We start from the raw sequence: 24,396 nt of genomic DNA, 5'->3' as shown, positions 1-24,396 counted from the left end.
TGTGCAAAATTGCCGAGGTATGTCCTGTCCACAGTCCATGCTCGCAAACAACAAGAGCTGGACAACATCCAAGCTTGGGCTGATAAGCGATAATTAACATTCACACCACAAAAGTGCTACGCAATAAACATGTCCAACAAGAGAGCTAACCACCTCCCAACATTCAATGGCATTACTGAGTCACCCACTATCATCATTCTGGCAGGGGAGGGGGTTCCATTATCCAGAAGCCCAACCAGAATACTCTCCATTTGCCTGGATGAATGCAGCTGCAACAACACTCAAAAAGCTCGTCACCATCCAGGACGAAGCAGCCCACTTGATTGGCACTTCATCCACCAGCCTAAACTTGCACTGACCATCACTGGCACACCGTGGCTGCAGTGTGTACGATATCTCCAGGATGCACTGCAGCAGTTAGTCAAGGTTTGGTCAGCAGCATCTCAAAAACCCTGACCGCCGCCACCACCACCACCACCATAGGAACACAATCAACTATTATCCCAACTTGGATATACGTCACTGTTCCTTCATCGTTGCTGGGTCAAAATCCTGGAACTCCCCACCTAACAGCATTTTTTTCCACTTCAGCAACCTTCATCACACAAACTGCACAGGAACAGGAGTAGGCCCATTCAGCCCCTCAGGCCTGCTCCGTCATTCAATTAGAGATCACAGCTGATCGGCACCTCAACTCCATTTTCATGCCTTTGCTCCGCATCTCAATATCTTTACCTAATAAAAATTTATTGAGCTCAGTCATGAAAGCTTCAGTTGACCCAGCATCCACAGCCTTTTGGGGAAGAGTTGTCCAGATTTCTACTGCCCTTGATGTGAAAAACAGCTTCCCGATTTCGCAACCAAATGGCTTAGTTCTAATTTTAAGGTTATGTGCCCTTGTTCTTGATTCCTTGTGCAATATAGCAGTGATTCAAAAATAAGCCCCACCACCTTCTCAAGCGCAACTAGGGATGGGCAATAAATGCCGGCCTTGTTGGAACGCCCATATCCTGAGAATGATGAAAGAAACACCTGGCTGGGGCAGCGTTGCTGAAGAGCAAAATTTGAATCCTCCTACTGTTGTAATTTTGCACCGGATAAAATACAACCTCCTCACCACATGCTCCAGATTTTTCCGAGCTTGCAGAAACCAACACTCAGACAAACCATGCTATTTAAACTAAAATCTATTAACACATATTAATTAATTAAAATTAAAGAGTGAATTAGCAGATAAACATAACAAACGCTGGACATCATTTACACTGTTTGAAAGCAATAAAAGTTCCAAAGTAATCCCTCCAGTAACATTTTACCGCGTCAGTGATGAAAAGTTTCAGACAAGAAGTGAAACTCACGAGCCCCTGTCGCCCCGCCTTGTACAGAGGCAGTGTAACATCGGAAACTGAAGAATGTGAGATTTTCTATCATTTGATGTCCATGCAGAGAAAAACTTGTTAATTAATCTAAAATTGTCTAACTTGAAATATTTTCTGCAAGAACAGCCCCGAGACTCCATGAAGCCGAGAGCTTCGTGGATAGCATGTTTCTAGAGGTGGTCACCCCACAGCTTGAGTGTGCAGGCAGAGAGCGAATGGGTGACCGCCAAACAGAAGAGGACCACCAGGCAGGTAGTGCAGAAGTCATTCTCCCCACTCCCCACCCCACGAGTGCATCTCGCTCTCCAATCGGTATTCTGTTCTAAGTACTGATAGGAGCAATAGTCCCTCTGGGTAGTGCAGCCAGAGCCAAGTCAACACACCACAGGTGGTTCAGCTGAACAGGTGTGGGAGGGGGCCGGGGAAAAGAGACGAGTGGAAGAACTATAGTGGTAGGGGACTTGATAGCTAGGGGAGCAGACAGGCATTTCTGAGACCGCAGACATGACTCCAGATGATATGGTGCCTCCCTGGTGCCAAGGTCAAGGATGTCACCAAGCAGCTGCAAGACATTCTGGCGGGGGGGAGGGGGGGGTGGGGAGGAAGAGGATGAACAGCCAGAGTTCGTGGTCCATATCAGTACCAATGACACAGGTAGAAAGAGGGATGAGGTCCTGCAGGCAAAATTTAGAGAGCTAGGAGAGATATTAAAAAGCAGAACCTCAAAAAGGTAGTAATTTCTGGGGTACTGCCGGTGCCGCATGCTAGAGAGTACAGCAATAGGAGGATAGAGCAGATGAATGCGTGGCTGGAGAGATGGTGCAGGAGGGAGGGCTTTAGATTCCTGAGGCACTGGAACCGCTTCTGGGGGAGGTGGGATGATATGTTCGAAGGCTCATCAAATAAGGCCATATGGGTTGAATTGAAGAACAAAAAAGGGACAATCACAGTGCTCGGAATGTACTATAGACCCCCAAACAGTCAGAGAGAGATAGAAGAGCAAATATGCAGGCAAATTTCTGAGAAGTGCAAAAACTATGGGGCAGTAATAGTCGGGGATTTCAACTACCCTAATATTAACTGGGATAGAATTACAGGGTAGTGTGAAAGGTATAGAGGGTGCAGAATTCCTAAAATGCATTCAGGAGAACTTTTTTTTTTAAAGACAGTACATAGCAAGCCCAACAAGGGAGGGCAGTTCTGGACTTAGTTTTAGGGAATGAAGCTGGGGAAGTGAAAGGGGTATCAGTGGGGGAGCATTTTTGTGCTAGTCATCATAATTCAGTTAGATTTAGGGTAGTTATGGAAAAAAAAACAAAGATTGACCAGGAATAAAAGTTCTCAATTGGGGAAAAGCCAATTTAGCTAAGCTGGGATGGGATTTAGCCAAAGTGGACTGGAAACAGCTACTTGTGTCAGAACAGTGGGAGGTATTCAAAGAGGAGATCCTGAGGGTTCAGAGCAAGTATGTTCCCTTAAATAAAAAGGGTAGTCTCCATTAGAGACCATGGGCTCAAGTTTCCGGTTCTAGCGAAAATGGCACACCTCTGAGACTTAGGTGATCTGCCTGGGCTCGAAGGTGCGCCGGAATCTTCTTCAGCAATTCTCCGGTCCTCCTGGAGCGTGGCGTGGTGCAGCGTAGTCTCCCTGGGGCGGAGCAAGCCGATCACAGCCTGCAGGGGGGCGGGGCTAGGCATCAGCCTTCTTGTCAGTGCCGGCAGCGTTGGCGAGAGGGAGTGTGGCAACAGGGATGGAGGGGGGAGCGTGGCAACAGGGATGGAGGGGGGAGCGTGGGTTGGGGGGCACTCGAAATGATCGAAGGGCCGGAGGAGAGAGCAGGGCTGCCTCCTTCCAGCCTTCCTCCTTCCACTCTGCCACACACACACCCCCTCCCACACCCACACACAGCCCCCCCACCCCTCACTGTCAGATAGAGAGAGAGAGAGAGAGAGAGAGAGAGAGAGAGAGAGAGAGAGAGAGAGAGACAGACACTAGAGAGACAGACACTGACAGAGACATCTTCCCTTCACATAAAGGTAGGACTTCTATTTTTTATTGATTGATTGCTTATTACTTTGGTCTTGGTGCTTTAGGTGCAGGGTTCCTTCTATTTTTTATTAATTAATTGCTTATTACTTTTTGTGCTTTGTTTAGTGCTTGGTGCTTTAAATGTACTGCTTTGTTTAGTGCTTAGTGCTTTAAATGCAGCTTCTTTAATGTTGTTGTGAAGGTGTTTATGGAAAATCCTCTAACTTCCCTTACCCTCCCCTGTTGTGATGTTGATGTGTCCTTTGTGTTTAATGCTTCCCACCCCCCGTCTCTGGCTGTGCCTGCACCAAACTTAACTCTAGGTAAGGTTTTTCAGAACTTACAAAAGTGGACAATTACTCCATCCTAAGTTAGTTTGTAGTAAGTTTTCACTGCCGAAACTTGCAAAACAGGCCTGAGTGGCTGGACACACCCCCTTATGAAAAAAAAGTACCTTACCTAAAGCCAACCTAAACTAACTCACTAGAACTGGAGCAAACTAATATCCGAGAATTGCAATTTCTAACATACTCCAAACTAAACTAGTTGCTCCAAAAAACTAGGAGCAACTCCACCCGAAACTTGGGCCCCATAAATGAAATGAGAGTGTGGAGGTGGAAGATTTGGGTATGGTTCTTAATGATAGCGTCAGTTTTCATAAAATAGAGGGGCAATCCAGACATTACACTCAGGGAGGAGGAGTGTGAAATATTAGATGAAACAAACAGCGACAGCGGAAGTATTAAGGCATGAAGCAGCTTTGAAAGTGCATAAATCCCCAGGCCCAGATGTAATATACCCCAAGCTGTTAAGAGAAGCAAAAGAGGAAATAGCAGAGGCTCTGAACATCATTTTCCAATCCTCATCTGGCTCCAGATGTAGTGCCGGAGGACTGCCAATGATATACCCTTGTGTACAAAGGGAGAAAGAGATAGACCGAGTAATTACAGGCCAGTCAACCTAAACTCACTGGTGGGAAAATTAGCAGGAAATATTCTGAGGGATAGGATAAATCTTCATTTATAAAGACACAGATCAATCAAGGACAGTCTGCAAGGATTTGTTAAGAGAAGGTCGTGCCTGACTAACTTGACTGAAGTTTGAGGAGATAACAAGGAGGGTCGATGAGGATAGTGCGTTTGATGTAAAATCAGAGAATGCTGGAAATCTCAGCGGGTCAAGCAGTATCTGTGGAGAGAAAAACAAGGTTAACGTTTCGGGTTGACGACCCTTCATTGACCTTGTTCTTCTCTCCACAGATGCTGTCTGACCCGCTGAGATTACCAGCTTTCTCTGGTTTTATTCCAGATTCCAGCATCTGCAGTATTTTACTTTTGTATTAGTGTGTTTGATGTAGTGGTCACGAAAGTAAAAGCCCATGGAATCCAAGGCAAAGTGACAAGTTGGATTCAAAATTGGCTCAGAGGCAGGAAGCAAAGGGTAATGGTTGATGGGTGTTTTTGTGACTGGATGGCTGTTTCCAGTGGAGTTCCACAGGGCTCAGTACTGGGTCCCTTGCTTTTTGTGATATCAATGATTTAGACTTGAATGTAGGGAGTATGATTAAGAAGTTTGAAGATGATACAAAAATTGGCTGTGTGGTTGATAATGGAGAAGAAAACTGTAGACTGCAGGAAGATATCAATCAACTGGTCAGGTGGGCAGAACAGTGGCAAATGGAATTCAATCCGGAGAAGTGTGAGTGAGGGCTAACAAGGAAAGGGAATACACATTAAATGGTAGGACACTGAGAAGTGTAGAAGAACAAAGTCCACAGATCCCTGAAGGTAGCAGGCCAGGTAGATAAGGTGATTAAGAAGGCATACAGAATACTTGCCTTTATTAGCCTAGGCACAGAGGTTATACTTGAACTGTATAAAAAGACTAGTTAGGCCACAGCTAGAATACTGCGTGCAGTTCTGGTCACTACATTACAGGAAAGATGTGATTGCACTAGATGGTACAGAGGAGATTTACAAGGATGTTGCCTGGACTGGAGAATTTTAGCTATGAGGAAAGATTGGATAGGCTGGGTTTGTTTTCGTTCCAACAGGAGGCAGCTGAGGGGAGACCTTATTGAGATGTATAAAATTATGAGGGGCCTAGATAGAGTGGATAGGAAGGACCTATTTTCCAGGGGGAGTCATCAACCAGGGGGCATAGATTTAAAGTAATTGGTAGGAGATTTGGAGGGGAGTTGAGGAGAATTTTTTTCACCCAGAGTGGTGGGGGGTCTGGAACATACTGCCTGAAAGGATGGTGGGGTAGAAATCCTCACCACATTTAAAAATGGATGGGCAATAAATGTTGGCCTTTCCAACAACACCCACATCCCAGGAACAAATAAACAGCTTCAACAAACAATGCTTGGCCAAACAGGATTTGGGTTAATTAACTTCAATCTCCAGAATGATGCTCGTGAATTCTCTTCTAATTGAAGTAAACACAGAGTAAATGATGCTTCCTGGAGTTTATTCATCTTACTCCCCAACCACCCCCGCCCCCCCCACTCCCTCCCTCCCTCCCCAACTCGCCCACTCCCCCAGGAGAGGCAGGTCCTAAATTAAAGCAGAACATGCGAGAAAAACACAGTGGGTTCCACCAGTCCCAAAAAGAGGGGGGGGGGGGTGGGTGGGGGGGGGAAAAACAGACGAACAAAGGCCGAGATTGCCCCTCCACCTGACAGCACTGTGCTCCACCACAACAACTTACATTTATATAGTGCCTTTACTGTAGAAAAACACATGATGCTTAAGGGTCTCCTTCACAGATGTCAACCTGCACCCCCCACCCTAGACACCACCTCACATCACCAGCACCCCTTCTATTAAAAGAGAGATGGGAGCTTTAGCAAAGTTCTGAAGTTTAATAAAGTCAATATTCAGACCAGAGGGTTGAATTACAGCTTTAAGAGCTGGCTCATCATTACTGAATATTGGTCCAGCTCTCTGAACAACAGCATGTTCATTATGAACTGAAGTGTAACCTACAATTTCCCAGTTTTGTCGGAAATTAGAAGCATTTTACTTATTACATTGAATTTTTCAAAGTTAATGAAATGGGGATAGAAGAGAAAAAGACCGTCTTGTTCATAGAGTACACAGAAACCACAGATGTGTGTCAAGTATAATCAGGCAATGGCCTCATGCAGGGACCCTTTGTTGTTCAATTTAGATAAGAAACATAAAAAAAACCTCAAGAGACCAGTCATTTATTCCAGAGTATGTGCTTTACCCTCCATTAAGATGGAAAATGCACAGAAAGCAACTTTTATACTCATTCTAATCATTATGAACAAGAAAACATGATCTGATTTGCTACGTTTCTGCAAATCCAATTTATGACTCTCCCCACTAGAAATATTTGGGAGATTGCTTTTCTGCTGATGCACTGTGAAATAGGTGGTGCTGTAAGTTATGAAACAATACATCAATTTTAGTATGAGAATTTAGAGACATTCGCTTAACACCAGTAAGTTCTGGAATTACGCAACGGGTTAGATCGAAACTGAAGTCTGTCAGTCTGAGAGATGGAGTTTGGAAGATAGCAGTGAGTTGCCAAATGCTCCTGAATGTAAAGTCGGTTTCATAATAAACCTGATTATTTTAAATTTATTAATTGATGCCAGATTACAAAGAACCGTAAAACAACAGAACATAAAAACAACAGATGTGAGACACTGCCTTTTCACCTGTGTGCCCTGGGCCCAAATCCAGTCGAGTGATCGGATGAAAGTCTCAGAGACCGGAGAATGACTTGCTTCAATGCTGAGCTTCAGCAGTCACAATTTAATGGCCGTGAGCCCACACACAAAGCAGCACCTAATTCAATGATAGCTATCTTTTGCCTCAATCAAAAACTGGGTAGGGTTAGACACAAAAAAAAAAGAGTATGCTCATAGGCAAAATGATTCAATCATCAATATTTGAATTAAGAGAAAGATAGAACATGTTGGGGCTTTCTTCTTTAGAAAAGAGAAGACTTAGAAAACCTGAAAGAGGTCTTCAAAATTATGAATGGGTTTGACAGGATAGATGTGGAGAGAACATTTTCACTTGTGGGAAAATCACCAAACTAGAGGACATAAATACAAATACAAAAGCAAAATATTGCAGATGCTGGAATCTGAAATAAAAACAGAAAATGGTGTAAATACTCAGGAGGTCAGGCAACATCTGTGGAGAGAGAAACAGAGTTAATGTTTCAGGTCGATGACCCTTCGTTAGAACTGACTAATGGTTATCGACCTGAAACATTAACTCTATTTCTCTCTCCACAGAAGCTGCCTGACCTGCTGAGTATTTACAGCATTTTCTGTTTTTATTATAGAACATAAATACAAGATAGTGGCTGATAAAGCCAATAAGGAAATAAGGAGAAATTTCTTTACTTGGAGAGTGGTTAGAATGTAGAACTCGCTGTCACAGAAAGTGGTTGCGGCAAATAGCTTTGATGCTTTCAAAAGGAAACTAGACGAATACATGAGAAAAAAAGGAAGAGAAAGATATGCTGAAAGGCTGAGTTGAGGTAGGTGGAATGGGAGACCACCTTGTATGGAGTGTAAACACCAGCACAGACTAGTTGGGCCGAATGGCCTGTTTCTGTGCTGTGCATTCAATGTAAAAACAAAGTGCACATGCGCAATGGTCTATATTCACATACGTGAACTCAGGCCTATTTTATACTTGAGCAAGCTGACAGTTTTATGAATGCAGACAATTTTGTTAATGTACACAATCATTTTTAAAACGCTCGTGAAGGAAAACTGGATCTTTATCTTCTTTTCATTTCTTTAAATTACCCAGTAGATACGCACACAACACCCCTACAACCCAGACTCTCTAGTTCAAAACTGGACAGAGACACCCTTCCTAACTCGGTGCTCGCTGGTAATCTCACCCTGCCACAGGATGGCTGGTGTGGGAACGAGCTCAGGAAGAGATGTGCTTCTGTGCTTTGGATCAGAGAAAGTTAGGGGGGAGGGGGGGCGGAGTTTTATCCTGCATCAGTGCTGGGCACTGACAAATTTAGCAAAAAGGCTTTCCACTCCCCAGCAATAAGATCCTTCTTGCTCTTGATGAATATAAAGTTTACCCACTTTAAAAAAAAAAACAATTTGAAAACTGAAAATAGAAAGGTCTTTGAGCCGAGAGGGATTTGCTTCAAATGCGAGTTCTATTTGCTCAGCAGGCCGATTATAATGTTCAGTCCCACTGAACATTTACAAACAGGATTACCACACAATTACAATGCACGGAAATAGCAGGGCAGCGGTCCCTAAATCCAGCCGTAACAAGCCACTACTTGATGTGAACATTTGAACTCAAATTTAGGTTTGAAACTTTCTAAAGAACCCAATCCTTTTGTTCCAAATAAAGGTACATTTCTGTAATTTACTGGTGATGTTTATGTTCATCAAATGGAGATATAAACCCGAACTACTGAACGTTTCCCGGCTTTTGACACGGATTGTCAACACTGAGTACTCACAAGCCATCAAGCCTACCAAATCTCCCAAGTTCAGCTGGAGACATATTTGGGAGATCACTGACCTTTCTCCCTTAACCGTGAGTACCGCAATCTCTTTCCCGTTTCGATTCTGCCATTTCCCTTGGTTACTCTCATTGATCAGCAGCGGGAAAAATATAATGCTATGGAAACAAGAATATCCCAGCAATCATAGTGGTAAGGAAAGTCTTCTAATTAAACAACTGGCCTTATAGATTTAAGGGAGGGCTTTCACTATTGCTGTGAATGCTGGGTATAATTTCCATAGCTGTCGACTGCTTTCATTTAAAAAAAAATTAAATCACGGGATGTGGGCGTCGCTGGCAAGGGCAGCATTTATTGGCCATCCCTAATTCCTCTTGAGAAGGTAGTGGTGAGCCGCCGCCTTGAACCGCTGCAGTCCATGTGGTGAAGGTACTCCCACAGTGCTGCTTGGGAGGGAGTTCCAGGATTTTGACCCAGCGACGATGAAGGAATTATGATATAGCATCAAGTCAGGATGGTGTGTGACTTGGAGGGGAACTTGGAGTTAATGGTGTTCCCATGCCCTTGTCCTTCTAGGTGATGGAGGTTGCAGGTTTGGGAGGTGCTGCCGAAGAAGCCTTGGCGAGTTGCTGAGTGCATCTTCTCTCATTAAGAGAAGACACTCTCAACTCCCACAGCTAAGTTGGCTGTGTAAAAATGAAAAGAAAATAAAGAAAGGATGAAGAAAAGGACAGGAAAGGCAAATAGAATGTTGGCCTTCATTGCGAGAGAGATGGAGTACAAAAGCAGGGAGGTCCTGCTGCAACTGTACAGGGTATTGGTAAGGCCGCACCTGGAGTACTGCGTGCAGTTTTGGTCACCTTACTTAAGGGGTACAGAGACGATTCACTAGGCTGATTCCGAAGATGAGAGGGTTACCTTATGATGATAGATTGAGTAGACTGGGTCTTTACTCGTCGGCGTTCAGAAGGATGAGGGGTTATCTTATAGAAACATTTTAAATCATGAAAGGGATAGACAAGATAGAGGCAGAGAGGTTGTTTCCACTGGTAGGGGAGATTAGAACTAGGGGGCACAGCCTCAAAATATGGGGGAGCCAATTTAAAACCGAGTTGAGAAGGAATTTCTTCTCCCAGAGGGTTGTGAATCTGTGGAATTCTCTGCCCAAGGAAGCAGTTGAGACTAGCTCATTGAATGTATTCAAGTCACAGATAGATAGATTTTTAACCAATAAGGGAATTAAGGGTTACGGGGAGCGGGCGGGTAAGTGGAGCTGAGTCCACGGCCAGATCAGCCATGATCTTATTGAATGGCGGAGCAGGCTCGAGGGGCTAGATGGCCTACTCCTGTTCCTAATTCTTATATTCTTATGAAAACAAAGAGAGAGAGCAGCTACTTTATTGCCACTTGGCTATTTCCTGTGGCCCACATGATGTGAGTTGTACCTCAGGTTTGCAGCCTGTGACTAAAACTCTCACAACTATGAGGAGAGCGCGCTCAGCTATAGAAAAAAAGATACACAGTCAAGCTCTCCCTTCTGCAACGACACGTGTTAACAGCAGACTCAAGAGCAGCAATGTGACGCTTTTCACTTCAACACAGAAGACTAGCAATTACGTAGTGCCTTTCATGAAGTCAATGAAGGGATGTGTGTGAGAGTGTGTGTGAGAGAGAGAGAGAGAGAGAGAGAGAGAGAGAGAGAGAGAGAGAGAGAGAGAGAGAGAGAGAGAGAGAGAGAGAGAGAGAGCAGGTTTCCAGTCATCCTGGTTAACCCTTGCCACTGGATAAAGGCCTAACTCGCTCAAGCCCGTGTGGCGGCTGATGTGCAACGGTCACCACACGTTAAAAAAATAACCGACGCACAGGCATCTTCCACCCCTCCTAAAAGGGCAGTGACAGAAGTGTATTAGTAAATGCTTTCCGTTCAGGGGTGTTGGTAAATGCTTTCCGTTCAGGGGTGTTGGTAAAGTCATAGTGTGTGTGAACACAAAAAGGGAAGAAATTTATTTTTAAATATGATTTGAAAAGAAACCTTGATAGAAGTGAAGTACTTGTGACTAAAAGCGAAAATAATCTTGGTTTCTTTCCTCAAAAATGTTTTGCTTGCATATATTGGTAATTCAGCTGTGGTCCTGTCCAGTTCATACAAAGGTTCTCAAAAGTTTTAAAGTTTTATGTTGAGCTCAGCTACTGACACCACTATACACACTTAAAGGATGCAGCACAGTTAGCGAAAACTCTCTGGTCATCCAATAAACAGAAGGCCAGGGTTGACGAGAGTGCCCTTGGGGGTGGAATCTTGAAGGGGCCATTCGTGTCGTGGCAAAGTCTTTTCTTCCAATGCGTCTACTACAAGGTCAATATGAAACAATAAAGGAATAATGAAGAGTTAAAACAACTTCACATGCAAACTCCAGCCTATGGACTGACAAACTTGTGCAGTAGTCCAGATCTAATCAGTTGCATAAATGAAGCAGTGATTCAACACTTACTGCTAGCAAAGAAAGACCTCTTATTGTAATCATCAAACTGACAGGTTGGGGCTCATACATGAAATTCAGACACTGAGGTCAGCACATCCCACACACAGTTTACGCCCAAGGTTTGTGCCAGAAATGTCCAATTAATACAGCGGGGAAGAGGGTACATTAAGAACACGAGAAATCATACGAGAGAAAATCGTGGTGTACATCATGCTCACGAATTCCAATGCCCAGGTACAATCCAATCTATCATTCTCTTGGATTCTAACCCACCCAATGTTCAATGATAATCACAAGTTGTATCCATCTACATCTGACTTGCTATCCTCCACAGATGTTGTCTCCCATCACTCCCCCACCCCACTCCCCACAGAAACTTTTGTATCCTGTGGAGTACTCAAGCACTTCAATCCATATTTTTCCTGTAGCTGTTGTTCCCATTGCCAATCACAGTTCTTCAGCGAGCTTTTTGAATAAGTTAATCAAGGAGCATCCATGGGGTTTACAACTTACAAAGCAACCTTTTTTAAAGTAGACAATCCATTTTGAACTGTACTTTCTAAAGTGAAATACTTTGCTTGTTCCTGTTTTTCCACAGTAAATCAGCATGTAAAGCCACGGAATCCAATCAGAAATAGCTGCCAATCAAATCATTTGAGGCATAGAAACGTGCTCCCAATGCCAACTTACCTGCAACAGACAGAACAGAAGGAGAAGTGTCTGCAACCATCTTTATCTTAACGCCATTCCGTAACCAGTAAATAGACACAGGATTTGGTGGGCCCACAGCCTCACAGGTGAGATTAAAGGGGACATTTCTAGTGATGTTCTTCGATTCAGGTTCTCGAATAAAACTCGGCAATCCTGCAAATGTGAGAGGACCATGTTTGTTGAAAATGGCAATTAACTACGAGATATCCTAACTGCACATACTATGCATAATCTATTCAAAACTGTATCAAACTGTACCCATTAGGATCCTAACTGTACCCATTACCAATGAGATAGCCTAAATGTGCCCTAATATCAATGAATTAATTAACTATGCCCATTACCCATGAGGTATCTTAACCGTACCGTATCAGTGAGGTATGCTAACCATATCCTTGATCGGTGAAGTATGCGAACTGCGAGTAATGAGGTAGACCTCCTGCATCTATTACTCATGAGATATACTAACCGTACCTGTACCCATGAAGTATACTAATCATATCCATTATCCCAAGGCAGCCCAACTATATTTATTACCCACGAGGCATCCTGTTTTTACTATCTATGAGGTATCCTAAAGGTATCCATTACCTATGACTATGTATTATCCATGAGGTAGATAATTTGTGCATATTTACAGGGTGAAGGTGGCAGGACAAGTTGATAAAGCGTAAGGGGTACAAGGCTTTGTAAAGGGCATTGAATACAAAAACAAGGAAGTCATGCTAAACCTTTACAAATTGCTGCTTAGGCCTCAGCTGGAGTATTGTGTCCAATTCTGGGCACATCACTTCAGAAAGGATGACACCATCTTGCCTTGGAGAGAGTACAGATAAGGTTTATTAGGAATGAGTGACTTCAGTTATGTGGATTGATTGGAGAATCGGGGATTGTTCTACAATAGACATAATAAAAAATAATGAAGGGTTTTGATAGAGCAAGTAGGGAGAAATTGCTTCCTCTAACAAGTGGGTTGGTAACCAGAGGTCACAGATTTAAAGTAACTGGCAAGAATGAGGGGGAAAATAAGGAGAAATTATTTTACAGAGAGGGTTGTTCTGATCTGGAAGGCACTACTCAAAAGGGTGGTGGTACCAGATGCCATAGGAACTTTCAAAAGGCAATTGGACTTGTATTTAAAAGAGAATTAATTTGCAGGGTTATAAGAAAAAATGCTAGGCTGTGGGACTAAATTGGAGAGCTCTTTTAAAGAGCAAGCACGACAGGGCGAATAGCCGCCTCCTGTGCTGTAAGAATCTCTGATTCTATGACTACCACGTCTGGTACCAGTGAGCTATCTGAACCATATTACAAATCTGCAGTACAACTCATGGGGGGGGGGTCCATTAATATCACAAACCATGAACGTAACGTCAAAGAGGTCAGCAGAATGCGAAGACATCCAGACAACTGTACGTTATACAAGGCGGTGAATAATTTTGAATTATTCTTCCCTTTTTAGGTTCTCTCCACTCCCACACCAGAAGGCACAATCTCATGCTGGGGTGCAGCTCTACAGCTGTTGGCAACCTCTCAAACCTCCACCAAGTTTCTGACTATACTTATACAGGAAGAATGGCAAATGTAGGCTCCCTGTTCGGCTTTGGGGGGAGGGATATCATAATCAAATCATAATCCTGTTCCCACCTAGCGTTCCCACACAAGTAACAGGAGTCATTGAACTGTGCTCCGAGATAGCAAATATTTCCTCTCCCGAGCCCAGGGACATGGTAGCTAATTGTAGTACCCCAATCTCTGTCCTGGTTCAGATTAGTTAACTGAGCAGAGATCGAACTTGGAGGCCTTTCTGATTTTCACACTTCAATTCCACACTGGATAGTGCATTTACTAACGGAGCCATCTGAGCAACCTGAATTAAAGGGCCCAAGTTTCGGCCTCAGTTGCTCCTGATATCTTAGAAATTCAAATTCTCGGCATTTAGTTTGCTCCAGTTCTAGTCAGTTAGAACAGTTTCACTTTGGAACAGAATTTTTTTTCCCCAAAAGGGGGCGTGTCCGGCCACTTACGCCTGTTTTCAAAGTTTCGGCAGTGAAAACTTACTCCAAACTAACTTAGAATGGAGTAAGTGAAGATTTTTGTACGCTCGAAAAAACCTTGTCTACACTTTAGAAAATCAGGCGTAGGTTACAAATCAGGCGTAGGGAATGGTGGGGGGGGGGGGTTTAAAGGGAAGTTTACAAACATTAAACACTTCAGTTTTACAAATAAAGAGCCATCATCAATAATAAATGATAAAAACATCAATAAATCAACCACTAAATCAATCAAAAAAATTAATAATTAAAAAAAAAAATCAATAAATAAAACATTTTCTACTTACCGACTGCAGCACCGGGAGCCCTCCAACAGCATGCTGTGATGCCCCCCCCACCCCCCGCAGTGTGTCTCTATCTCTGTGTGTGTCTCTCTCTGTCTGTGTTTCTGACGGGGGGGGGGGGGGAGAAGGGGTGGAAAAGGAGGGGAGAAGGGGCGGAAAAGGAGAGGGGGGGGCGGAAAAGGAGAAGGGGGGCGGAAAAGGAGAAGGGGGGGCGGAAAAGGAGAAGGGGGGGGTCGGGAGCACGGGTCGGGGGAGGAGGGAGGTCAGGTTGGGTCCGGTCCGGGTGGGGGGAGGGGAGGGGGCGCGGGGTCGGGAGCGCAGGTCGGGTCAGGGAGGAAGCAGGAGCTGGGCGTGGGAGGCAGCCTTATGCACGCAGCCCCAGTGAGGCCATTCGGCCAGGGCGAGGGGCTGCGTGCTTCGGGCCCCTCCCACACAGTTTTGGGCGCCTGGAGGTACTGCACAATGCGCCCACTGTTTTCAGCGCAGGGCCCAAGCTCCGCTCCCCACAGCTCGTGCTGCGCCGCGCCCGGCTCCAGAGGACCAACAGGGAGCCGGAGAATCTGGAAGTTTTTTTAAGGCACATTTTGTGGCGCGAAAAACGGGCGTCCAGGTCAGGGCTGCGCCATTCTAGGCGCGGCCCGAAACTTGGGCCCAAAATTTCTAATAACTGCCTTAATTATCATCCTCATAGGTAGTCCCTCGAATCGAGGATGACTTGCTTCCACGTCAAAAAGTTCACAGGTATTTCAATGAAGGACCTAAAATTCCAGGTCCCAAGTAAATCTTGAAGGGTGGAAAATGCCTGTGCTTGGATTTTTTTTAAAACATGTGGTGGCTGCTGCACACCAGCCACCACATGGGCCTGACAGAGCTAGGTCTTGGTCCAGTAGCTGTACATATCGCACATACATATCGCAGTGTGGGCTGGCCATGCTGCCCCTGGGCCCTCACCTCTTCTGGGCCCCGATCACATCCCTCTACAATCTCTCGCCGCTCCTTCGCCCCGACCTCGCCGCTCCTGCAGTACCTGCCCACACTCCAATCACCGACCTGGACCTTGAGGACAAGGCCTGAGAGCACCATCGGAGCAGGCCGGGGAGTGGAAGGAGCACTCCAAGGAGCAGCACGTGCTGGAGAGCAACTGCCTTAATGGCCCCCAGGTCTTGTGACTCCACTATTTGGCCTCTGCTGACTCCTGTTGCGGAGGTTAGCTATTTAAGTATATAACAAAACCCACATCAGGAAGGAGAAGTGAATCACAGAGTGACTCAAATTCTCCCTATATGAGATTAACATGAACTAATGGAAACGTTTCCCTTCCTCCTCCCCCTCTTTTCAGAATATCTCTTTAGCTAGCTCGCAGTCATATACAGTATTCCCTTCCAGCTGTGTTGGTGCACTTGACTGGGCAGAAAATACACCCAAAAACTTATCTTGGTCAATGAGGATACAGTAGATGCTCACGGTTAACTTGACAGAGGCACAGGGCTGCCACATTATGCTGTGCTACAGAATGAGAGGATAGAGGTCCATATCTAGAATTCTACACCTGGTGATCATCTAATTTCACCTGTACCATCTTTGGGAGAGAGGGAGGAATTGAAGAATAGAGATGTTGAGTTGGAAGTCTGGAGCCTCCATTAAAAGAAAGGAGTTTAAAAAATGGTGAGCAAGTGACCCTAGCAGAGCAGCATCTTGAGAGGTGGGAACAACCCAACTCCTACTGCTGCCACCTTATGCTAGTTTGAGACAGTCCAGGTGGAAGCTTAGCCTGTGCAGTACAAAGCAACAAGATGGCAGTTCCTTTGGAATGGAACGTTCTGCTTTTAAGTGGCACCTCGATCCAGTAGCCTGGAAGATAAAGTGATGAATGAGCATGGTGCATGATAGCCACCCTGGAACTCAAAGGCTCAGCTCCTGCCATAGACAGAGTGCAACAAAGGTTCACCAGACTGATTCCTGGGATGGGGAGATTGTCCTACGAGGAGAGATTGAGCAGACTAGACTTACATTCTCTAGAGTTTAGAACAATGTGAGTTGATCTCATTGAAACATACAAAATTCTTAGAACTTGACAGGATAGATACAGGGAGGATGTTTCCTCTGGATGGGCTGTCTAGAACTAGGGTCACAGTCTCAAAATAAGGAGTCGGCCATTGAAGACGGAGATGATTTCTTCACTCAAAAGGGTGGTGAATCTCTGGAATTCTCTTATCCAAGAGGGATGTGGATGCTCAGTTGATTATATTCAAGGCAGAGAGCGATAGATTTTTGGATATTAAGGGAATCAAGAGATATGGGGATAGTGCAGGAAAGTGGAATTGATGTAGAAGATCAACCATGATCTTATTGAATGGCGGTGTATGTTCGAAGGGCCGAATGGCCTACTCCTGCTCCTATTTCTTCTCTGATGGTTGCACAACTAAATGAGCTATGGAACTATATTTTATTGTGGTATCTGCAACATGATTTTTAGTATATAGTTAAGGTTCAATGAAGATGGTATTCAGCCTCAATATATATATATCTGTAGAACCACAGAAGTTTACAGTACAGTGGGAGACCATTCAGCCCATCATGTCTGTACCTGCTCTTAGCAAGAGCAATCCAAAACTAATCCCAGTACCCTGCTCTCTGTCTATATTTCTGTATCTTCTCCGTTTTGAATTTTGAAATTGACTCCTCCTTTAAAAGATGCAACAATCTCTGCCTCAACTATTCCGTGGCAATGCAAAGCAATCCACGTTCAAACAACACTGTGCTCTCTCCTCAATGACTTCCGAAACAGAGAACATGGATTGCCCTTTCACCCTATCAAAACTCTTCATAACCTTAAAAGGTCTTGATTAAATCATCTCTTAGCCTCCTCTGCCCAAATGGAGATAATCCAGTATCTAACGACTCTCCTCATAACTGTAGGTTTTTATCCCTGCTCATTTCATCAATTACTAAATTTCCACCCTTTTCTTGGTTGGTGAGAAGGTCCCAGACAGAGCAGTCAGGCAACATGCGAGATGGGGCCAAAATGATTTGTTGTAGTGAAAGACATACCTTTTATCTGAAGAATGATCTTCTCTGATTCAATAGATACATTAGAGATTTGTATCCTACAGTTATAGGCACCTGCGTCAGAATGCCGTACGTTGGAGATACTGTGGAAAAAAAATGTATTGATTGTTTAAGATACATGGGACTGGATTTTTAGCCTACCCCACAGGAATTTCATTCAACATTTTGCACTGAAAGTCATTGAAAGAGAGAGTCTACAATTTATATTAATGACTAGGATGAAGGGACAGAGTGTAACGTAGCCAAATTTGCTGTTCATACAAAGATGGGTGGGAAAGCAAGTTGTGAGGAGGACACAAAAATTCTGCAAAGGGATATAGACAGGCTAAATGAGTGGGCAAACATTTGGCAGATGGAGTATAATGTGGGAACATGTGAGGTTATCCACTTTGGTGGTAAAAACAGAGAGACAGACTATTATCTGAATGGTGACAGATTAGGAAAAGGGAAGGTGCAACGAGACCTGGGTGTCATGGTACATCAGTCATTGAAGGTTAGCATGCAGGTACAGCAGGCGGTTAAAAAAGCAAATGGCATGTTGGCCTTCATAGCGAGGGGATTTGAATACAGGGGCAGGGAGGTGTTGCTACAGTTGTACAGGGCCTTGGTGAGGCCACACCTGGAGTATTGTGTACAGTTTTGGTCTCCTAACTTGAGGAAGAACATTCTTGCTATTGAGGGAGTGCAGCGAAGGTTCACCAGACTGATTCCCGGGATGGCGGGACTGACCTATCAAGAAAGACTGGATCAACTGGGCTTGTATTCACTGGAGTTCAGAAGAATGAGAGGGGACCTCATGGAAACGTTTAAAATTCTGACGGGTTTAGACAGGTTAGATGCAGGAAGAATGTTCCCAATGTTGGGGAAGTCCAGAACCAGGGGTCACAGTCGGAGGATAAGGGGTAAGCCATTTAGGACCGAGATGAGGAGAAACTTCTTCACCCAGAGAGTGGTGAACCTGTGGAATTCTCTACCACAGAAAGTAGTTGAGGCCAATTCACTAAATATATTCAAAAGGGAGTTAGATGAAGTCCTTACTACTCGGGGGATCAAGGGTTATGGCGAGAAAGCAGGAAGGGGGTACTGAAGTTTCATGTTCAGCCATGAACTCATTGAATGGCGGTGCAGGCTAGAAGGGCTGAATGGCCTGCTCCTGCACCTATTTTCTATGTTTCTATGTTTCTATGATACACAAAAAGTTAGTATGCAGGTACAGCAAGTAATCAGGAAGGCAAATGGAATGTTGGCCTTTATTGCAAGGGGGATAGAGTATAAAAGCAGAGAAGTCTTGCTACAACTGTACAGGGTATTGGTGAGGCCATACCTGGAGTACTGCGTATAATTTTGGTCAACGTATTTAAGGAAGGATATACTTGCATTGGAGGATATTCAGTGAAGGTTCACTAGGTTGATTCCTGAGATGAAGGGGTTGACTTATGAAAAAAGGTTGAGCAGGTTGGGCCTGTACTCTTTGGAGCTCAGAAGAATGAAAGGTGATCTTATTGAGACATATGATAATGAGGGGGGGCTCAACAAGGTAGATGCAGAGAGAATGTATCCACTCCTGGGGGAATCTAGAACTTGGGGGCATAGTTTTAGAATAAGGGGTTGCCCATTTAAAACTGAGCTGAGGAGGAATTTCTTCTCCCAGAGGGTTGTAAATCTGTGGAATTCTCTGCCCCAGAGAGCTGTGGAGGCTGGGTCATTGAATATATTTAAAGTGGAGATAGACAGATTTTCGAGCGATAAGGGAGTAAAGGGTTATGGGGAGCGGGCGGGGAAGTGGAGCTGAGTCAGTGATCAGATCAGCCATGAATGGCAGTGCAGGCTCAAGGGGCCAAATGACCCACTCCTGCTCCTATTTCTTATGTTCTTATGTTTTATTTAAATATAAATCATTTAGCACAAATAATATTTTTCCCCACTGTTCATTGCCATGTGGAACAATTCACCTTTCACAATTATAAATGATTTCGATGAGGGAACCAAATGTAATATTTCCAAGTTTGCTGATGACACAAAACTAGGTGGGATTGTGAATTGTGAGGAGATGCAAAGACGCTGCAAGGCGATTTAGATAGGTTGAGTGAGTGGGCAAACACATGGCAGATGCAGTATAACGTGGATAAATGTGAAGTTATCCACTTTGGTAGAAAAACATAAGGACAAAGTACTATTTAAATGGTGATGGCTTGGGAAATGTCGATGTACAGAGGGACCTGGGTGTCCTTGTACACCAATCATTGAAAGCAAACATGCAGGTGCAGCAAGCAGTTAGGAAGGCAAATGGTATGTTGGCCTTCATTGCAAGAGGATTTGAGTACAGGAGCAAGGATGTCTTACTACAGTTATACAGGGCCTTAGTGAGACCGCACCAGAAGTAGTGTGTGCAGTTTTGGTCTCTTTACCCAAGAAAGCATATACTTGCCATAAAGGGAGTGCAGCAAAGGTTCACCAGACTGATTCCTGAGATGGCAGGACTGTCTTATGAAGAGAGATTGGGTCAGCTAGGCCTGTATTCACTGGAGTTTAGAAGAATGAGAGGGGATCTCATTGAAACATATAAAATTCTGACTGGGTTGGATAGACTGCAGGATGCTTCCCCTTTACTGGGAAGTCTAGAACAAGGAGTCACAGTCTCAGGATATGGGGTAGGAAATTTAGGACTGAGATGAGGAGAAATCTTTTCACTCAGAGGGTGGTGAACCTGTGGAATGAGGCTAAGTCACTGAATATATTTAAGAGGGAGATAGACAGATTTCTCGAAACAAAGGGCATCCAGGGATATGGGGAAAAAGCGGGAAGAGAGAGACGAGATAGAGGATTATATTGAATGGCGGTGCAGACGCGAAGGGCCAAATGGCCTACTACTGCTCCTATTTTCTATGTTTCTATGTTTAACACTGCATTTCCACCACCGCCGCCCACCCCCCCCCCCCCGCCCCCACTTTCCCCTTGATACAAGGCCCTAGAAATTAGGTCGGTGTGTGACTTGGAGGCAAACTTGCAAGGTGATGAAGTTCCCAAGTGCCTGCTGCCCTTGTCCTTCTAGGTGATCGAAGTTGTGGGTTTGGGAGGTGCTGTCGAAGAAGCCTTGCCGAGTTGCTAGAAGTGCATGTTGTAGATGGTACACACTGCAGCCTCGGTGCGTGGCGGTGAAGGGAATGAATGATGCCTTTCGTGCGTGCCGATGCCTTTCCACCATCTACACGGCCCAAGTCAGGAGTGTGATGGAGTACTCTCCACTTGCTGGGATGAGTGCAGCTCCAACAACACTCCAAGAAGCTCCATCTGGGACAAAGCAACCCAATTGTTTAATTTGGATGGGGTGACAATCATTCATTCCCTCCACCGCCACGCACCGAGGCTGCAGTGTGTACCATCTACAACATGCACTTCTAGCAACTCGGCAAGGCTTCTTCGACAGCACCTCCCAAACCCACAACTTCTATCACCTAGAAGGACAAGGGCAGCAGGCACTTGGGAACTTCATCACCTTGCAAGTTTGCCTCCAAGTCACACACCAACCTAACAGCACTGTGGGAGTACCTTCACCACACGGACTGCAGCAGTTGAAAAAGGCGGCTCACCACCACCTTCTCAAGGGCAATTGGGGATGGGCAATAAATGCTGGCCTTGCTAGTGATGTCCACATCCCAGGAACAAATGAAAAAAAAAAACACCTGCACAGATTGTTCGCCTAATGGAATCATGCAAGGGGTCCAACACCCGTTTTAAGTTGCTGCACTAGAGGCCTAAAAAAATAGTCTGACCCAATTTCGGGTCGGTGATTCTTGGAGTCCATGGGTCCCAGGACTTAAGCCCTGAAATTGGTAATTTTTTCCTGTCGGACAGACGAAACGAGAACCAATTTATACCCCAATATATTCCAAAAAATATCAGATTGCAACAGGCATGTGCTCTGTAGCTACAATATCCTTCTTAAAAAAACACCTCTTTGAATTTTATTTCAAACACGTAAAAAAACAATTCTTCTTTTGACACGAGCCCAGCTCGAGTGTGCAGCTTTCTCGATCAGCTTTCTGGTTACACTTTACTCCCACTGCTAGTTAGCGGCAGCAACATGTTCTGCAACACCAACACTATTTGGAAGCACAACTTTGTTGCTTAATCTTCCTAATGGGGCTTATCTTTGAACTGCTTGCTGAGAAGTTGCTCATCTCCCCACCCTCTCCCGACTGTCCCCATCCTTGCTCCCAGTCTTGCTGTAATGTAGCACCTGGCTCCAGCCCAACACGGCCTCAGTAGCAGGAATTTGTATGTGAGGGAATCTCAAGACAAACCTACTCTGACACACACCAAGAGAGCACCAATGGACTACACCCACAAGCTGCATTGATCAACAATTCACATTTGGTTTTTTTAAACAAAAAAAGACACCGAATGATATAAAATGTGCTGAGAGAGAGGTCCAATACAAAAGGCATCAGGAATACTGTTTTTTTTTTAAAAACTAAAAACATTAAGAAGCTTCAGGACAGTGTTGTACCTGCAGATGCTCACGATTGTGGATCCACCTTCGCTGGCACCAAGAGAAATCTCCTTGTAGAAACAACGGTGGCCATCTCTGCCATCCTTCAGCCACTGAATAGCCAAATCCTGTTGAAAGCTGGGTATATCAATCGAACAATTGAAGCTGATAGAGTTGCTTTGAGATATTACGATGTTTGCTGCTCCGGGCTTGAATCTGATCTCTCTGAGAACTTGCGCTGCAAACAGAGCATCGCTGCTGCTTGTGGCAGTAACTTGCGGTTCTCCTGCAGGAGTTGGTGCATTCTCTTGTGACACACGGGCCAAAGAAAGCACAAGGTCTGTTGGGCAACACACGTCATTATTTAATCATTATTTCAATGTGTCTCGTTTCATTGGGGCTCTGACAGACATCAATTAAATTGTACAAGGTATGTCAGTCAAAGCGGGCGTCTGACACATGGAAGCTCATTAACTTGCTTAAGAATCTCCAAACCAAACTACTTAGAAATCTAGCCAGTTACCAGAATTTCTATTGGCCCAATATAGACTGTACACTCTCCCCCTGCAAGGAACCAACTTAGCTAAACTGGGGGACACTGGTCTAAACAAGTTCAGCAATAAACTTAGCAGACCGTTTCCAGTATTTGAGGTGTCTAGAACGAGAGGCCTTGACAGAAGATTAAATGCAAGAGATTTAGCACAGAGGGCAGGAGAAACTTCTTCACACAGAGAGTGGTGAGGCTGAGACAATCAATTCCAGGGGTTAGTGGCCGAGATTGAAACTACCCCAACATTCAAGATTAAATTGGAAAAATGGATGAAGGAATGTATGAACAGGGTGAGTCAATATGATTAGAACAAATTGCTCGCATGGAGGGTTTTGGGGTTGGGAGGTGGCATGTTATTTTTTTTACTGTAATGTATTTGCTTCAAGAGTTAATAATAACATAAGAAATAGGTGCAGGAGGCGGCCTTTTGGCCCTTCCAGCCTGCTCCGCCATTTAATATCATGGCTGATCTGATCATGGACTCAGCTCCACTTCCCTGCCCACTCCCCATAACCCTTTACTCCCTTATCGCTCAAAATTGGGTACTGTCATTAATGTAGACAGTAGCAGCTAACAAAGGTAGATGGCACAGCAGCAGTTAGTAGCCCCCAAAAAAGGCTTCTCTGAATCAGCAGTCATCAAATGCATTTGCACCTTTTCCTTCACTGCGTAACAACACTATGCCCAGGCCTGATTTACATCCAGCATTAATGAGGTTGCAATGACATAAGATAGGACGTATAACATGCAGGAATATCAGTATGGTTTTACATTACTTTTGTTTCTAACAAAAAGCAAGCAGTAATGTAGACAGAATTTGGTTTTAATCATGTTCTCGAAAAGCCCCCAAGTCCCTTCGATGATGCTGATAAATTTGGAGTAGAATGAATTTCAGGACCACAGACACTGTACTGTAAAGATAGGCACATATAAATAAATAAGCTGGTTGGAGAAATATTGAACTGAAAGAATTAAGATTGAAACACAAGCTTTTAAAACACAGACTTTATCATCACAGCAGGGGTTGTGTGAGCAGGAGATTGCTACAATATAAAAGGTAAGGTGTTACTATAAGATGTGTCACAAGACATCAAAGGTTGTTTATAATAAAGCTATGGATCGGGAAAAATAATGATGCGAAGTATGGTGTGAAAAGGCATGGGGTCTCTCATCTCTGTTTGGCAATCAGTCCGAACAATTGGGTGGTCAGAAACAACGTTGCCCCCAATTTCTTTTTAGATGCGCATGGCTTTAAGGGCCTGCATGGTCCATTCACAGTTTCACTCATGCGTGAAATTTAACATTGAAAAAGCCAGTCACGGGCTGGCAGCTTAGAGGGAACATTGGTCATAAAGCATCAGATGGTGTTGGAAGTAGACCATAAAGAAAATGGTAGAAGATAGACGCTATGTTTTTACTTCGTTGGAAAGAAACAGAACTCTTGCTACCTTCGAGATGCAGTGGCATGAACAGGCTTGGAGAAATATTTTCACGGTTCATCATTAAAATCCACACACACACGTTTCAGTGAATTACTCTGTATTGGTGTTTAAGATTAATGTTTTGGGGCAATAATAAATGAAGTGAATTATCCAACATATTACTGTCTCCAGCTTTGGACTTATCCAACACCGCGTCGGATTGCACTCAGAGGCCTAGATTCACAGTCCAGTGTAAGGGAACGTCTTCCAGGATCGTATGCATATCCTGGGATCACGTGGGCCTGGACCACCAATCACAATGTAGTACAGTGTTCTCATTCATAGTAATGAGAGCTCCAAAAAGTTTTGAGAAAAATTTATTTTTTGATTTAAAAAAAATGTTTTAATAGTGTTAAAAATAAACTTATTCAG

At 44.3% G+C, this 24,396-nt stretch overlaps 1 protein-coding gene across 1 annotated transcript in view; it reads right to left on the bottom strand.

Moving 5' to 3' along the window:
* The window catches only part of mertka (c-mer proto-oncogene tyrosine kinase a), a 156,515-nt gene that overhangs the window by 103,139 nt on the left and 28,980 nt on the right, over positions 1-24,396 (bottom strand). Inside the window, exons 2-4 of the mRNA XM_070885751.1 lie at positions 22,012-22,333; positions 17,484-17,584; positions 12,074-12,247 (exon numbers count right to left, since the gene is read on the bottom strand). Coding sequence (XP_070741852.1) covers positions 12,074-12,247; positions 17,484-17,584; positions 22,012-22,333 — 597 coding nt within the window. The remainder of the gene's footprint in view (positions 1-12,073; positions 12,248-17,483; positions 17,585-22,011; positions 22,334-24,396) is intronic.

This window comes from Pristiophorus japonicus, chromosome 7 (assembly GCF_044704955.1).
Source record: "Pristiophorus japonicus isolate sPriJap1 chromosome 7, sPriJap1.hap1, whole genome shotgun sequence".
NCBI lineage: Eukaryota > Metazoa > Chordata > Chondrichthyes > Pristiophoridae > Pristiophorus > Pristiophorus japonicus.
This window is presented reverse-complemented; position numbering and strand designations above follow the sequence as displayed.